Raw genomic sequence first — 12107 nt, forward strand, 5'->3', positions numbered from 1 at the left:
GATCTACCTCGGCAAGGGCTAACACATTCCTAGCAAATCCATTTTTTTCTAGACCCATGAGCAGTGTTTCGGAGTTTAGAAAACTTTTACAACATGATTTGATCCGTCTAAAGGGGTGGTTCATGCAAATAATGTCCTGTGAAGAAATACTGTGACTTTTCTTGTTGAAAGGTAATTGAGTCCATTGCAGCACCTTTAACAGATTCTTCACAGGCGGAAGGTTGAGACAGGCAGACGGCCTCTCTCCTCTATTCTCTTTTTACCCTCTGCCTCGCTCCCACCTCACACTTTTGTAGCCCCCCTTGATGTCTCTTTTTTTCCCTCCTGTCTTTCACACCCTCTGTCCTGCTCTCCATCCTCTCTTGATCTCTCTGTTTCTTTCCCCTCACTCACTCTGCCACCCTCCATCCCTCCCTCCCTCCATCCTTCCCTCCCTCCCTCCTTCACCCCTCCTCCTCGCTCCTCTCTTGATCTCCTGACACATGTCCATGCCTCTGCTCCTGGCAGGCCACTTCACACACACACACACACACACATCACTGAGAATATAGACAGTTATAACAAAGCGCAGGCTTCACCCCCGAGACAGAGGGCATTTGTCCCGACTGTAGTGCCAATCATGGACTGGGCTACGGATGAGAGACTGAGACACCTGGGTGGATATTCCAATCAGTCTCTGGGTGAGAGACATAGCATGGAAGAATGAATGATTGTGTGAACGCCAGGGCTGTGCACAATTCGAATTGCAATTCTGCTTCCTGTTTGCTACCTCAATTGAAATGCAAGTGAAATTCAAGAATTGAATTGGAATTTAAGAGCCAGTTTCAATTCAATTCTGGAATTTTGCACAAGCCTGGTGAACGCATAGCGAGGTCTGGGAAGTAATCATATACAGCACCAAGCAAAGGATCAATATCTTCTGTTATGGCCAGTCAATAACAGAGGACTTGATATGTGAAATAATTGTTTTTATGATAACATGATTGTTTATAGAATTTAATGTTTATAGACATTCAATGTACGTTGTGTCCCACGTCATGCATTTGTGCATTGCTGTTGTATCTGCGTCATTGTGTAATGTTAAATAGGCTTGATTGTTTATCGGCCGACGGCCGCACTGTAGGAAGTCCCCTATCTATAGCTCAAGGAATTTAACACCTTGCCTGTCTATGAAAGAAAAGAGCCCCATATATGCAGTATGCAGACCTCTATTTACAGAGTCTGTGCAAAGTGCTGGCATAGCCTCATGTTATCTCTCCTGCCAATAGTGCAACCAGCATTTTCCCCTCTGGGTGCATCAAATCAGCAAAAATCGTGGGATCACTAATTATCATGCAAACACTCACCTACTGCAGAGATGTGTGATTGTTAATCATGTTTTATTCAGGGATTGCACAAACTGGGGGTTGGACAGTGGGATCATTTTCTCCACACTTTAATATGTGTCTGAACTACTCTGACAATGTAATTTATTCCTGGCATAATGTAATAGGTGTCTGAAGACCTTTTTTCACTGGTAGAATAGCAAAAACAGTGGGCTTAGGTTCAGCACTTCACACAGATATATGCAAAACCGCCCAAACTACCATCAACTCTTATTCGCTTCACTGTATGCATTTCAACAGCGATTAAAATGTTCATGAATATTTTCACAGTTAATATAGACAATGTTTAAGCAACATTACCTCCTTTTAAATGATTTTGTGCAAAGCACAGTTGTAACATAAGCTTATTACAACCAAGTAAACAATACCATACACAAAACAGCACAGTGAAGGTCACCTTCTTTCCTTAATTTTTACCAGGAATAGCCATGAGTAAAGTGGTACAGGGTGCCAACAGTTGCCTATTAACCTACATAAGTGGCCCTGAAGGCTCGAAAAATACAGTATTGGCTTTACAGACCCACACACAATATGGGGGGAGTTAAGAGTCAGACAAGAACCTGTTTAAAAATGAATTATGAATAAAATGTCTACTCTGGTGGAAAAGTGTACTTTACAAGGTGAGCTTCAGCGATGCTGCCAGCACACCACATTAATGCCCCATCATCTCTGAATTGGCCAGTTCGTTTTATGAAAATGCCCTTCCACCACAAAAGAAAGGCCTGTACATATCCAATGAAATTGATTGACATCAATCTAAACTGGACAGGTTACATGTGTAGCTCTGTGGGTGCCAAATTGAACCGACGGGCATCATGCACAGCGGCAAAGAACAGTGATTACATTGCCCTGTAATGACCCTTGAAGGCTGTTACTTAAGCTGCAATTTAGCAAATGGTAGGCTTCTGCAGAGAGAACAGAAAATTTTACAATTATCGGAACCTTTTTTACCTTATTTGTAACTGATTATTTGCACAGATCATGTTTTGTTCACAAAATCACCCAAAAGCTTGGCACTAAAGATTACAGACTATACCTTGACATTTTAAAAAATGCCGACAGATCCTAACACACATTTGAAAGAGTTGCCCTGGACAAGCTTTTCTGTAGTCAGGTAGAACTTAAAGGAAAATTTCGGTATTTAGAGTCCCTTTTCTGGTTTGTTTTGGATGAACTAGTGGTGGACACCGAAATTTTGACGATTGGTCCTGTCTCGACTTTTCTGACTCGTTTTGAATCGCCTTTGACAAGTCAGAGTGGCTGCCTACAGGCATACTCAAACATGTCCTAAAACAAACCTTAACGTTCGTTTTCAAAACTGTGCAACTCACCGAGTGGTTAGTGGTGTTCGTTGGTGTTCCAAAACAAGTAGATTAGCGAAATACAGTTTCTGTTGTGTTTTATCTGGCATTTTGTAAAATCCCATTGATTTCTGTTGGAAGACTCATTGCACGTTGATATAACTGCGCTGCCATCTATGCTTCAGGCTCAAATATTGAGCGGAAGTTTATACGCGGTTGTGAGGTGTCTGAAAAAATAGTTCCACAATAGCAAATAAGACGGCTGGAAATCATACATTGCGCCGATATATTTTATTTTAATAATCAACGAACACCATAACCACTTGGCGAGTTGCACAGTTTTGAAAACGAACGTTAAGGGTTGTTTTAGGACATGTTTGAGCATGCCTGTAGGCAGCCACTCTGACTAGTCAAAGGCGATTCAAAACGAGTCAGAAAAGTCGAGACAGGACCAATCGTCAAAATTTCGGTGTCCACCACTCTAGTTCATCCAAAACAAACCAGAAAAGGGACTCAAAGTGCTAAATACCGGAATTTTCCTTTAACATAAACTTGTGTAAAAATCTGACAGTGTCAGGAACACGGTCATGATAGGTAGTCATCGTCTGTAGCCAAAGGGTGGGTCACTGGGCCCAGCAAATGCACCATCAATCCATCTCAGACATGCATATTGATTAGGCTAGCCTATGCACAGAGCTTTAAACTATAGTCCTGGGATGGAGTGGGACACTAAATATTACTGGGAGATTTCAAGCTCTGGTGGCCCCCCTTTCCAACAGAGAGTGGGGATGGGAGTGTGACCCAGCTTGGCCTGATTTCTATTTTTACGGGGGAAATGTTGCGCCAACTCATGCAAAATCTTCAGTAGTCTGTACCTATCCAACATGTCAGGTCATCATATTGTTACCACGTTATTACCAGGGCTGCAGGGAGTCAGAGTAAAAGGTTGCGATCACACAATCCAGGCTGGTGGACGGCACAGTAATAAGCCCAGCCTCAAGACGTTACCGGCTGACCGGGAATTCTCCCAATCCTCCCTATGCCTTCACTGCTGATCCAACAATTATTGAAAATCATGTAATAGGACTAACCTACAGTCATAGCCGAAGGAGAACAGGAAAAAATCAACGGAGCAATTTATCTGACAAAAGCTACTGACCATGTGTTAAATTATTATTTTTTAAAAATAGAAAAAAAAAGATGACCTCTGCTGCTGCATAATGGCTCATTAGTGCTGTTAGGGTAGGCCTAACATTCACACCAAGGGTGGTAAATGAATAGGCCTAAAGCAGCCTAGCCTAGTAGACTAATGATTGTACTTCATCCTCTAATGAGGATCATCTGCATGTTCTGGATTATGGTTTAAGCCTAATTCTAAATTGAGTTCGAGAATATGACGTATATGGCATTACATTTGTATTAGACCCGTTATAAAGTTATAAAGTCTATCAAAACTAATTTGTGCTAGAAAAGAATGTTTCAGTGGGCCTAACTGTAAAGGCAAAGCTATCAAATATGGTGATAATGGCGTCTTTCATAAGACTCCAACTCCCGTGAGGTATAGCGGGAGTTACGGCTCTGGTGTGCTCTGTATGCAAATGCAAAATTTTAGAATGTTTGGAGGCGGAGAGAAGCTTTGAGTGTCGGGCTGCGTTAGATGGCAGCAGGAGGAGCCCCCGTTGAAAGAAAGAAATGCAAAGACACGGCTGAACGGAGTGAAAATGTAAGAAGGAGATCAGCATTGGAAATAACTACATATTAGTAAATCAACGATTGCTTCGTGATTTACTCGGGTAGAAGAGAAAAAGGTCTGAAGCATCGAAAAGGAATAGCCCACCGGCAGGAGGTGAGAAGCTGTGTAGCTTATTAGACATTTCATCCACACAACAGCTTGTAAAAAAATCCTCCAGCGTACCGTATTTGACTGAAGTTATAAACAGTGTCGCCTATTACACCGAGAAGGTAGGCTATCTCTGTTGGTTGGCATAGCCTAATGTGTAAAAATTGCGTTCTTTAAACAGACCCAGTCATCAGCAATCTCTTGGATGATGTTTTCTCCAAATGCATTGAACGCCTCAACCCTGTCTGTCTGAAAGGGGGTGAGGTTTTTTGCCATACAAAATATCGTGGCAATATTTATTCTGATAGGTGTCAGAGTAGTCGTGGGCGCATTAGGCATTATTCTTATGGAATATGGATGGAGACTAACGAGGTTATGTCCAGTCTAGACTAAGGTTTCCCGGTCGGATAGTCCGAATGCTTAAAAAACTCTTGCTTCTTTTGTCGTTTGTTTTCTGTCGCTGTTGCTTCTCTGTGACCAAGAAGGAATTTACTTCGTATATTTCAAACGTTTGATCACATAAGAAGCAATACAGCACGAGTTTTAGAAAGATACCAGCACTTTACGAGGTAATTTGCTGCAGTGGTTTTAGTTATTCGACATTCGGTCAGTAGCTATGGCTTGGAGAAGTGGAGGGCACCCATGATCCTGCAGGCGGAGGAAGGGGTCTTCTCATTTGGAGACTTGCCTTTTCCCTGCACTGGTCGGACGGCGATTGTTTGCCATGGAAAGCCACATAGGAAGGAAAGGGGATCAGTGGGTCGAGAAACTAGGCTAACCATTGGCAAGAATTAACGACTGTGCTTTGAGAAAACAGTTTGATGCCACACACAGGCGATTGCATAGGTTAAGTTGGTTGTTGCGAGACCGCCGGGGAACCTATTGCGAGGACAGGTCACTGACCACTGGTTAGGCTCGGAAAATGTATAATGTGCTGTTTTTGACACTGGTTTAATGTTTTATTTCAGGAAAGACATACAATGGGCCATGTTATTGGAGAGATGGACGCTCCGTTGGCAGACTTTCATCAGTTAATGTAATGGAAACAATATCGCCACTCTTGCATACAGCTGCAACGCATCAACGGAAACAAATCACGGACCTCCGGTGTTGGTCCACGTTAGCCCACGCGATTTAAAGGGACGATTTATGCAGGGATGTTGTAGGAGCGAGGTTTCCTGTTATGTGGTGCGCTATGTCAACGACGCAAACTTGGATACACACCGAGATAGCTGTCGAGCCACGGAGAAAGCCATGGAAAAAGTTGGTGGAAAATCCATGGTTTAAGCCCCAACAGTGACTCCTCGCTGTTGAAAAAAGCAAGCACCAGCTCCAGCATCAACTGTGTCTGTGCAGCCTCATCTGATTCCGCGCTGCTGCAGCAGCAACAACAACAACAACCACCACCACCACTCCACTTAATAGTATTCAGAACACTTTGGACAGCTGCAGTCGACTTGGAAGACACATGTGGAGCCAACGAAATGGATACCTGTGTTTGCAGCTGGCTTGCCCGGGGTTAGAAATGTGGCGGGCAAAACGAGCCCTATGAGGAATAGCCTGAACAGCAGTAGCTATCTCACAATGGCACAAACCAGTTTGCTGCAGGGGAAGCGCTTTTACTGCAGGGAGTGGGTCTTCCACAAGATCCAGCATTGCCTCCAGGAAAAGACTAACAGCCTCGGCAATGTGACCGGCAGCACGCCCAGCAAGCAGGCTGTCCCCACCGCCGGTGGGCCCCCCAACCCGATCGGTGGCGGTAGCGGAGGTGGCGCTGTGTCTGGGTCGGGCAAAGGGGCGTCCTGGGGGGTGCTGCTGGTGGGGGGTCCGGGCAGCGGCAAGACGGCCCTGTGCACGGAGCTCCTGTGGCCCAGCTCTCCGCAGGGCCTCCATCGCGGCCTCCACCAGCAAAGCCTGGCCTTCCACTTCTGCCGGGCGGACGACTCGGACACGCTGTGCGTGAGCGGCTTCATCCGCGGCCTGGTGGCGCAGATCTGCCGCGGCGGCCTGGTGCCAGGCTACGAGGAGAAGGTGCGCGACCCGGCCGTGCAGAGCGCCCTGCAGCCGGGGGAGTGCGAGCGCAACCCCACCGAGGCGTTCAAGAGGTAGGTGATCCGTGCGTGTCATGCTTTTAGTCAACCAGTAGCAGACACCCACAGCCAAACTCTCTGTTGTTTACATTACCCCTAGAGCACGCATGCAAGCAAACGCACGCACACACACACACACACACACACACAGCAAAATACGAACACACACACACTTGCTCTCCCTCGCTCATACCCCTGCAGGGCTGGAATTTTTGTTGATGTTTTCCTGCTGTGTGACATGCTGGGAACTCTCCCCAGTGGGTCCCTGGGAAGAGAAAGGTCAGCTATTTTGAGTGGCATTGAGATTCAGGTGATTCAAAGGTCTCTCTCTATCCCTCCCTTTTTCTTTTGACCCATCCTCATAGCCTGGCAGCCACTGGAAACAGGACACAGAGCTTAGTGGGGGAATCAGCGACCTGCATGATGTAGTGTGATCAAGCCTGGGAATTTAGGTTTTAGATGTAGGCCTTTCTTTGTGGGGCAGAGTTTTAAAGGGGCTTTCACCCTCTCTGGGGTGGCAGCGACACGTGTGTGTGTGTGTGTGTGTGTGTGTGTGTGTGTGTGTGGCTGCTTGCATGACTTGTTTGGGGCCAAAGTCGGGGGGCAGTCGAGTCTGCTGCACTGGGAGGCAGGAATGCAGTGTTGAACACACGGGCCTCTGTCTGGCCATCTGCTGACGCTTAATGCGCCATTTCAACATCACACACACACACACACATGCACACACACACACACACATGCACACAGGCAGGGGAAAGTAGGTCAAACGTTCAGTAAGGTAAATCATTTCTAAACGGTCAACAAAGTTATTGATTTATTCCGCGTCTTCACACCTTAGCCCAAAGAAAGCCCTTTACAGAGAATATCGGTCTCACACCAATCAGGAATAATGCTGCCTCACTGCATGTGTGTGTGAACCCTGCAGATAAGGGTCTCGACAGAAACCACAGAGAGAGTGAGAGAGGACAGGAAGAGAAGGAGTGAGAGCGAAAAAGGAGGGGAAAGAGAAAGAGGAAACCAGGAGGGAGAAAGAGAGCGATGTCTAGTGCTCGGTCTGTGTGTGCGCACGTGTGAATCAACAAAAACGGCTTGTTTTTACAAACCAGTCCAACAGCCCGGCTTTGCCAAACAGGTTATCTCCCAGGGGCTGACAGCGCTGCCCTCAGCAGAGCCTTCTAGACAGCAGACGGCCCGGGCGAGGCTATCGCATCAAGATCATTGTCTCTTTGTTGCTCTGGGCAGAGGAGGAAAAAAAAAATCTGCACTTTTCAGAGCACTATTTTATCACCTCTTTCTCACATGTGAGGCCTTTTGTGGGTGACGGGGTGCAGGAATAAAGAAGCTCTTTTGGTGCCACAGATGCTATCAAGCCCCTCAGAGATGGAATGTAGGAGATGTGCACTTAAGCCAACATGTCGAGTTCTGTTAAACCTTCTGCTTGAAGGACAACAAATGTGTCCGGCTGTTGGTGTGAAGGAGGAGGAGGAGGATCTATTTTGTAAACCGTAGCATTCGTTTTATTTATTTATTTATTTATTTTTTAATTTTTCTGTTTGCATGTTGTTGGAGGGAAGATATGATTCCATCTCCTCAGCAGCAGCTGGGTGGTTATCTAATGCTTGGCTGAAATGCACTGAGAATGTTTTGGTCTCGTCAGTGAATTTGGTGTGGCTGAGTTAGCTGTGTAATGTCCAGTTCATGCGGTGAATTCCTACTGGATAAGATTGGATAAACATTTCTGAGAATATTAAGCTCCACTGTTCTGTTTTTTGGTGAAAAAGTCTATACAATATCCTTGACCTTTTCTCAAACATTACCTGCAACACAACACATGTGGGCTAAATTCCTTTGTAGGGTAATATACAAACACGCGTGTTTGTTGTAGGCAACAGGCCGTTTGTGTGTACGTTTGCTAACCCTTGCTAAGCACCGGCCCTTTGTCACTTTTATATGTGTTGGGTCATCACCCTCTACTCTTTGTGTTCCTGTGTCACCATCTGATGTGCTTTTCTCTTTTTAGTATCTTTTCAGAAAGTCCCATGGGCTTTTGTGTCATTGTATACAACACTTCTGTTTTCTTAGTTTTCGATTTGGAGAAAAACTGACAAGGCATTTGGTCTACATACTGCATGAGGCTTTGAACTTTTCTCCCCCTTCTACATTCCTTTACTCAAAAACCTTTTTAAAAAGCAAAAAAAGAGTTTTTTATTTGCATCTCTGTATGTGTTTGTATGTGTGTGTGTGTGTGTGTGTGTGTGTGTGTGTGTGTGTGTGCATACAGAATTGCTTTAGAAATTGTTTTTTTTTTCTATTTCGATACAGTGGGGTGGAATTAATTTGCCCGTGTGATTTGAAGCTATCAAAGAGAGTCTGGCCAGGCCAGCTTCCCCTCGTTGCCCTCTGAGACAAAGGCACAAGTGCAAACAGGTTGGGGGAGGTACGCAGACCAGGTCATGTGGCCAGTCTGGCCACTGTGAGTGAGGCCGAAGCTTTTTGCTGAGGAAGCAGGCTGCATTAGGCTTAGGTGTGTGTGTGTGTGCGTGTGTGTGCGTGCACGTGCACGCCTACGTCTCTTTCACTTTTTTTGGTGTGTTCATGTATGTATAAGGTGGGGGTGGGGTGGCCAGTCCTTTTTGAGGACAGTTGGTAAGCTCTAAGCTCTCTTAAGGATTGAGACATTAAGCTTTCAACTGTAAAACTGATATAATTATGACATCTGTCATTTGTACTTTTAGGGAGTTTGGAAGCTTGCTCTGTGGATTTCCATGTTTAATTCTACCTCTAATTAACACTTTGTGGGTTTAGGCTTTTGTCATCTTCTTTCCCACTGAACTCAAGCTGTCAGATGACATCTGCGCAACTCAGCAATACAGGCCAAATCGATAATGAACTTCTGCTTAAGCTGCAGAAGTAGTTGCCGAGCTTTGTTGGACGGATGAGAGAGAATGGCTGTCCTCTGGTAAAATAAAAGAGAGTGGACCGGAGCAAGAAAGGCATACGCAAGTGGATTAAAATTCACAGCAGCTTTATGGTGGGGGCGATGGGCGTAACCTAATTAAGCGTCACTCTGATCTGAGGTCCGGGAGAAAGAATGTGTCTGGCATCTGGAGAATGCTCAATGCCTCCGCTTTCTCTCGCTTTCTCTCGCTCTCTGTTGCTGAAAACAACTCTCGCAAGGAAACACTCAGGGAAACTGGAGATTACGGAGACATGAGAAAATCCGACTCCATTTGGCCTGTTTTCCCACAATGTAGTGTCCCCCTCCTCCTCCTCCTCCTCCTCCTCCTCCTCCTCCTCCTCCACTCCACGGTTTCCCTTCTTTCAGCCCTTCCTCCCTCTCCTTTCATTCTCCACATTGGATACATTAACTGATCAGTGGCCTGTGTCTTTCTAATGGAAAAACAGAGCAATGAGACAGTGGAGAAAGACAAGGCTGAATCCATGGGAAAAAGAAAGGGGGAGGGAAAGCAGGAAAAAAGAATGAACACAGGAAGTGTCTCTCTCTCTCTCTCTCTCTATCCCTCTCTCCTTTTTTTGCTTAAGTTGAGGAGACAGAGAGAGGGAGAGAGGCCAGGCTGAGGACATGATGAAAAGTGCCGGACCTCCTTCGCTCAGTGCAGGGCTGCGAAAGACGCAGCAGATTAGTTCACATTTCAAAGGCTGCTGCTGCTGCTGCTAGGACCGCTGCGACGCGGCAAAGAGAGAGAGAGAGAGAGAGAAAGAGAGAGAGGGAGAGAGTGGCTGCAACGATGACTCAGCAGTGTGGATCCTGCCCCTGTCCACGTTGGTTTGCGTTGGCAGGAGACCGGGCCCCCGAAACCAGGAGGGAGAGAGAGAGAGAGAGAAAAAATGAAAGAGTGGGAGAGAGAGACTGTGTGGGCTGAGCTGATACATCCCACTTGTGTGTCTCTCCGGTCCTCTCTCACACACGCATATTTGGATGCTGAGTCCAGCAGCCAGAGATGTGAGTCTGTAGGAAGCAAAGCGAGCAAAGCCCTGCTGGTGAGCTTGGGGTGGGACATTTCTCTTTCTAAACTCCTTTTCATGCAGTGGCAGTTTCAAGGCACAGAACTATTGCAAATACTTTGATATTAGCATAGCCAAAAGTGTGGGTGAGGCAGACAGGATGGTCTGTGATGAATGAAGTACAATACATAGGAGAATATTGACAATGGTGCTTGAGTCCTGCTAGAGATGGCTGAAACACTCATCTGACCCCTCTGGACTAGAGCATCAAATCCCTCTACTTTTCACTTTTGTGTTCTTATCCTTGCTGTGTACTGGTGTGTCTGTTTGTCAGCAGTGTGATGCATTGACAGCAGAGTTGTGGTAATTCACAAAAGGGGGTTGAAGTCACTGAGTGAGATCTCTGAGAGCTGAGAGAGTCAATGGTACCCACCATGGGAGGTTTCGTTTGCAGAACCCTGCAGGGTTCCCTCTCACCATAAACCATCACTCACCAACAACTTCCTGTTGTTCTCATAATGGCTCCAATCTTTGGGTTCGCCTGGAACTCTTGAGCTGGTCGCTTTTTTTGGGGGGGAGCCCATTTCTCCAGTATGTCCCCCAGATGCCTAATTTCTGGAATGAGTGAATTGTTAAAGTTTAAATACAGGGGGTTGGAGGGGAAGCTATAATTAAATCCATTACTCATGAATAAAAAAGCGTCCTTTTCTCAGAGTCTCCACATTACAACGGGCTCACATTAATTAAATTGAGGAAGTCGTTGATTTCCAAGACTCCCTCGACGTGTTGTTCTATCACAAGTCAAGTCATAAGACACACAGACTATACAGACCATCTATTACACACTGGCTTTACTACCCTGTCAGAGAGAGAGGGATGGAGAGAGAAAGAGATTAAGAAAGAGAGAGAGAAGGAAAGAGAGAGGGAGCACAGACCCTAAAGAGATTTCAAGACATTTCATGTGGGCTGTGCATCTTTTTTGCAAGAAGAGATCTTGATAAACTGCAAAGTCAGAATTGCTCTCTAACTTGCAGGGGCTTGTGGACTTTTCCAACACACAGTGCTTCTGTGCGCTTAAAGCATATCTCTTTGTTCCACATTGTTTTGTTGTTTTTTGGTGTTTTTTCCCCATTTTTCGGCGTGGTGAATTTTGTCAGATGCCTCAAAGCGACGTCTCTCCTGATGCTCCATCATCTGCTACGTTTGAAACATTTTTACTGTTTACCAAAGTTGGCACAGCACCAAGACAGCCTTTTTATTATCTCGTATCTTGCCTTCCTTTTGGTTTGCTTACCTCCATTTTGGTTAACACTACTATTTGCACTGAGTATACATACTTTCGAACATGCATGGAGTTAATGTACAGATTTAATTTTGCCATGTAAGCACATATCAAACAATATATTGGTATAATGATACTGCCATAATGGACCCATGTTTTTTGTCAAGCCTTTTGATTAGTCTTTTCATGTCTATGAATAATGTGTTTGGCTTGTGTAGGTAGTTGTAAATCCCTCTCAGTTAT

General features: G+C 45.4%; 1 protein-coding gene across 3 annotated transcripts in view; it reads left to right on the forward strand.

Annotated features, from left to right (window-relative positions):
* The first annotated feature begins 4348 nt into the window (after positions 1-4348).
* The window catches only part of ankrd50 (ankyrin repeat domain 50), a 29801-nt gene continuing 22042 nt past the window's right edge, over positions 4349-12107 (forward strand). Inside the window, exons 1-2 of one of the 3 annotated variants that reach the window (XM_076292152.1) lie at positions 4349-4532; positions 5495-6631. In XM_076292152.1, the coding sequence (XP_076148267.1) occupies positions 6075-6631 (557 nt within the window). In that variant the 5' untranslated portion in view covers positions 4349-4532; positions 5495-6074. The other 2 variants (XM_076292153.1, XM_076292155.1) reach the window with 2 other exon arrangements.

The sequence above is a fragment of the Alosa pseudoharengus genome, unplaced genomic scaffold, assembly GCF_046254945.1.
Source record: "Alosa pseudoharengus isolate Yale_2024_CS ecotype anadromous, Long Island Sound unplaced genomic scaffold, YU_APseudo_1.1 YU_APseudo_1.1_scf_19, whole genome shotgun sequence".
In the NCBI taxonomy this organism is placed as follows: domain Eukaryota; kingdom Metazoa; phylum Chordata; class Actinopteri; order Clupeiformes; family Clupeidae; genus Alosa; species Alosa pseudoharengus.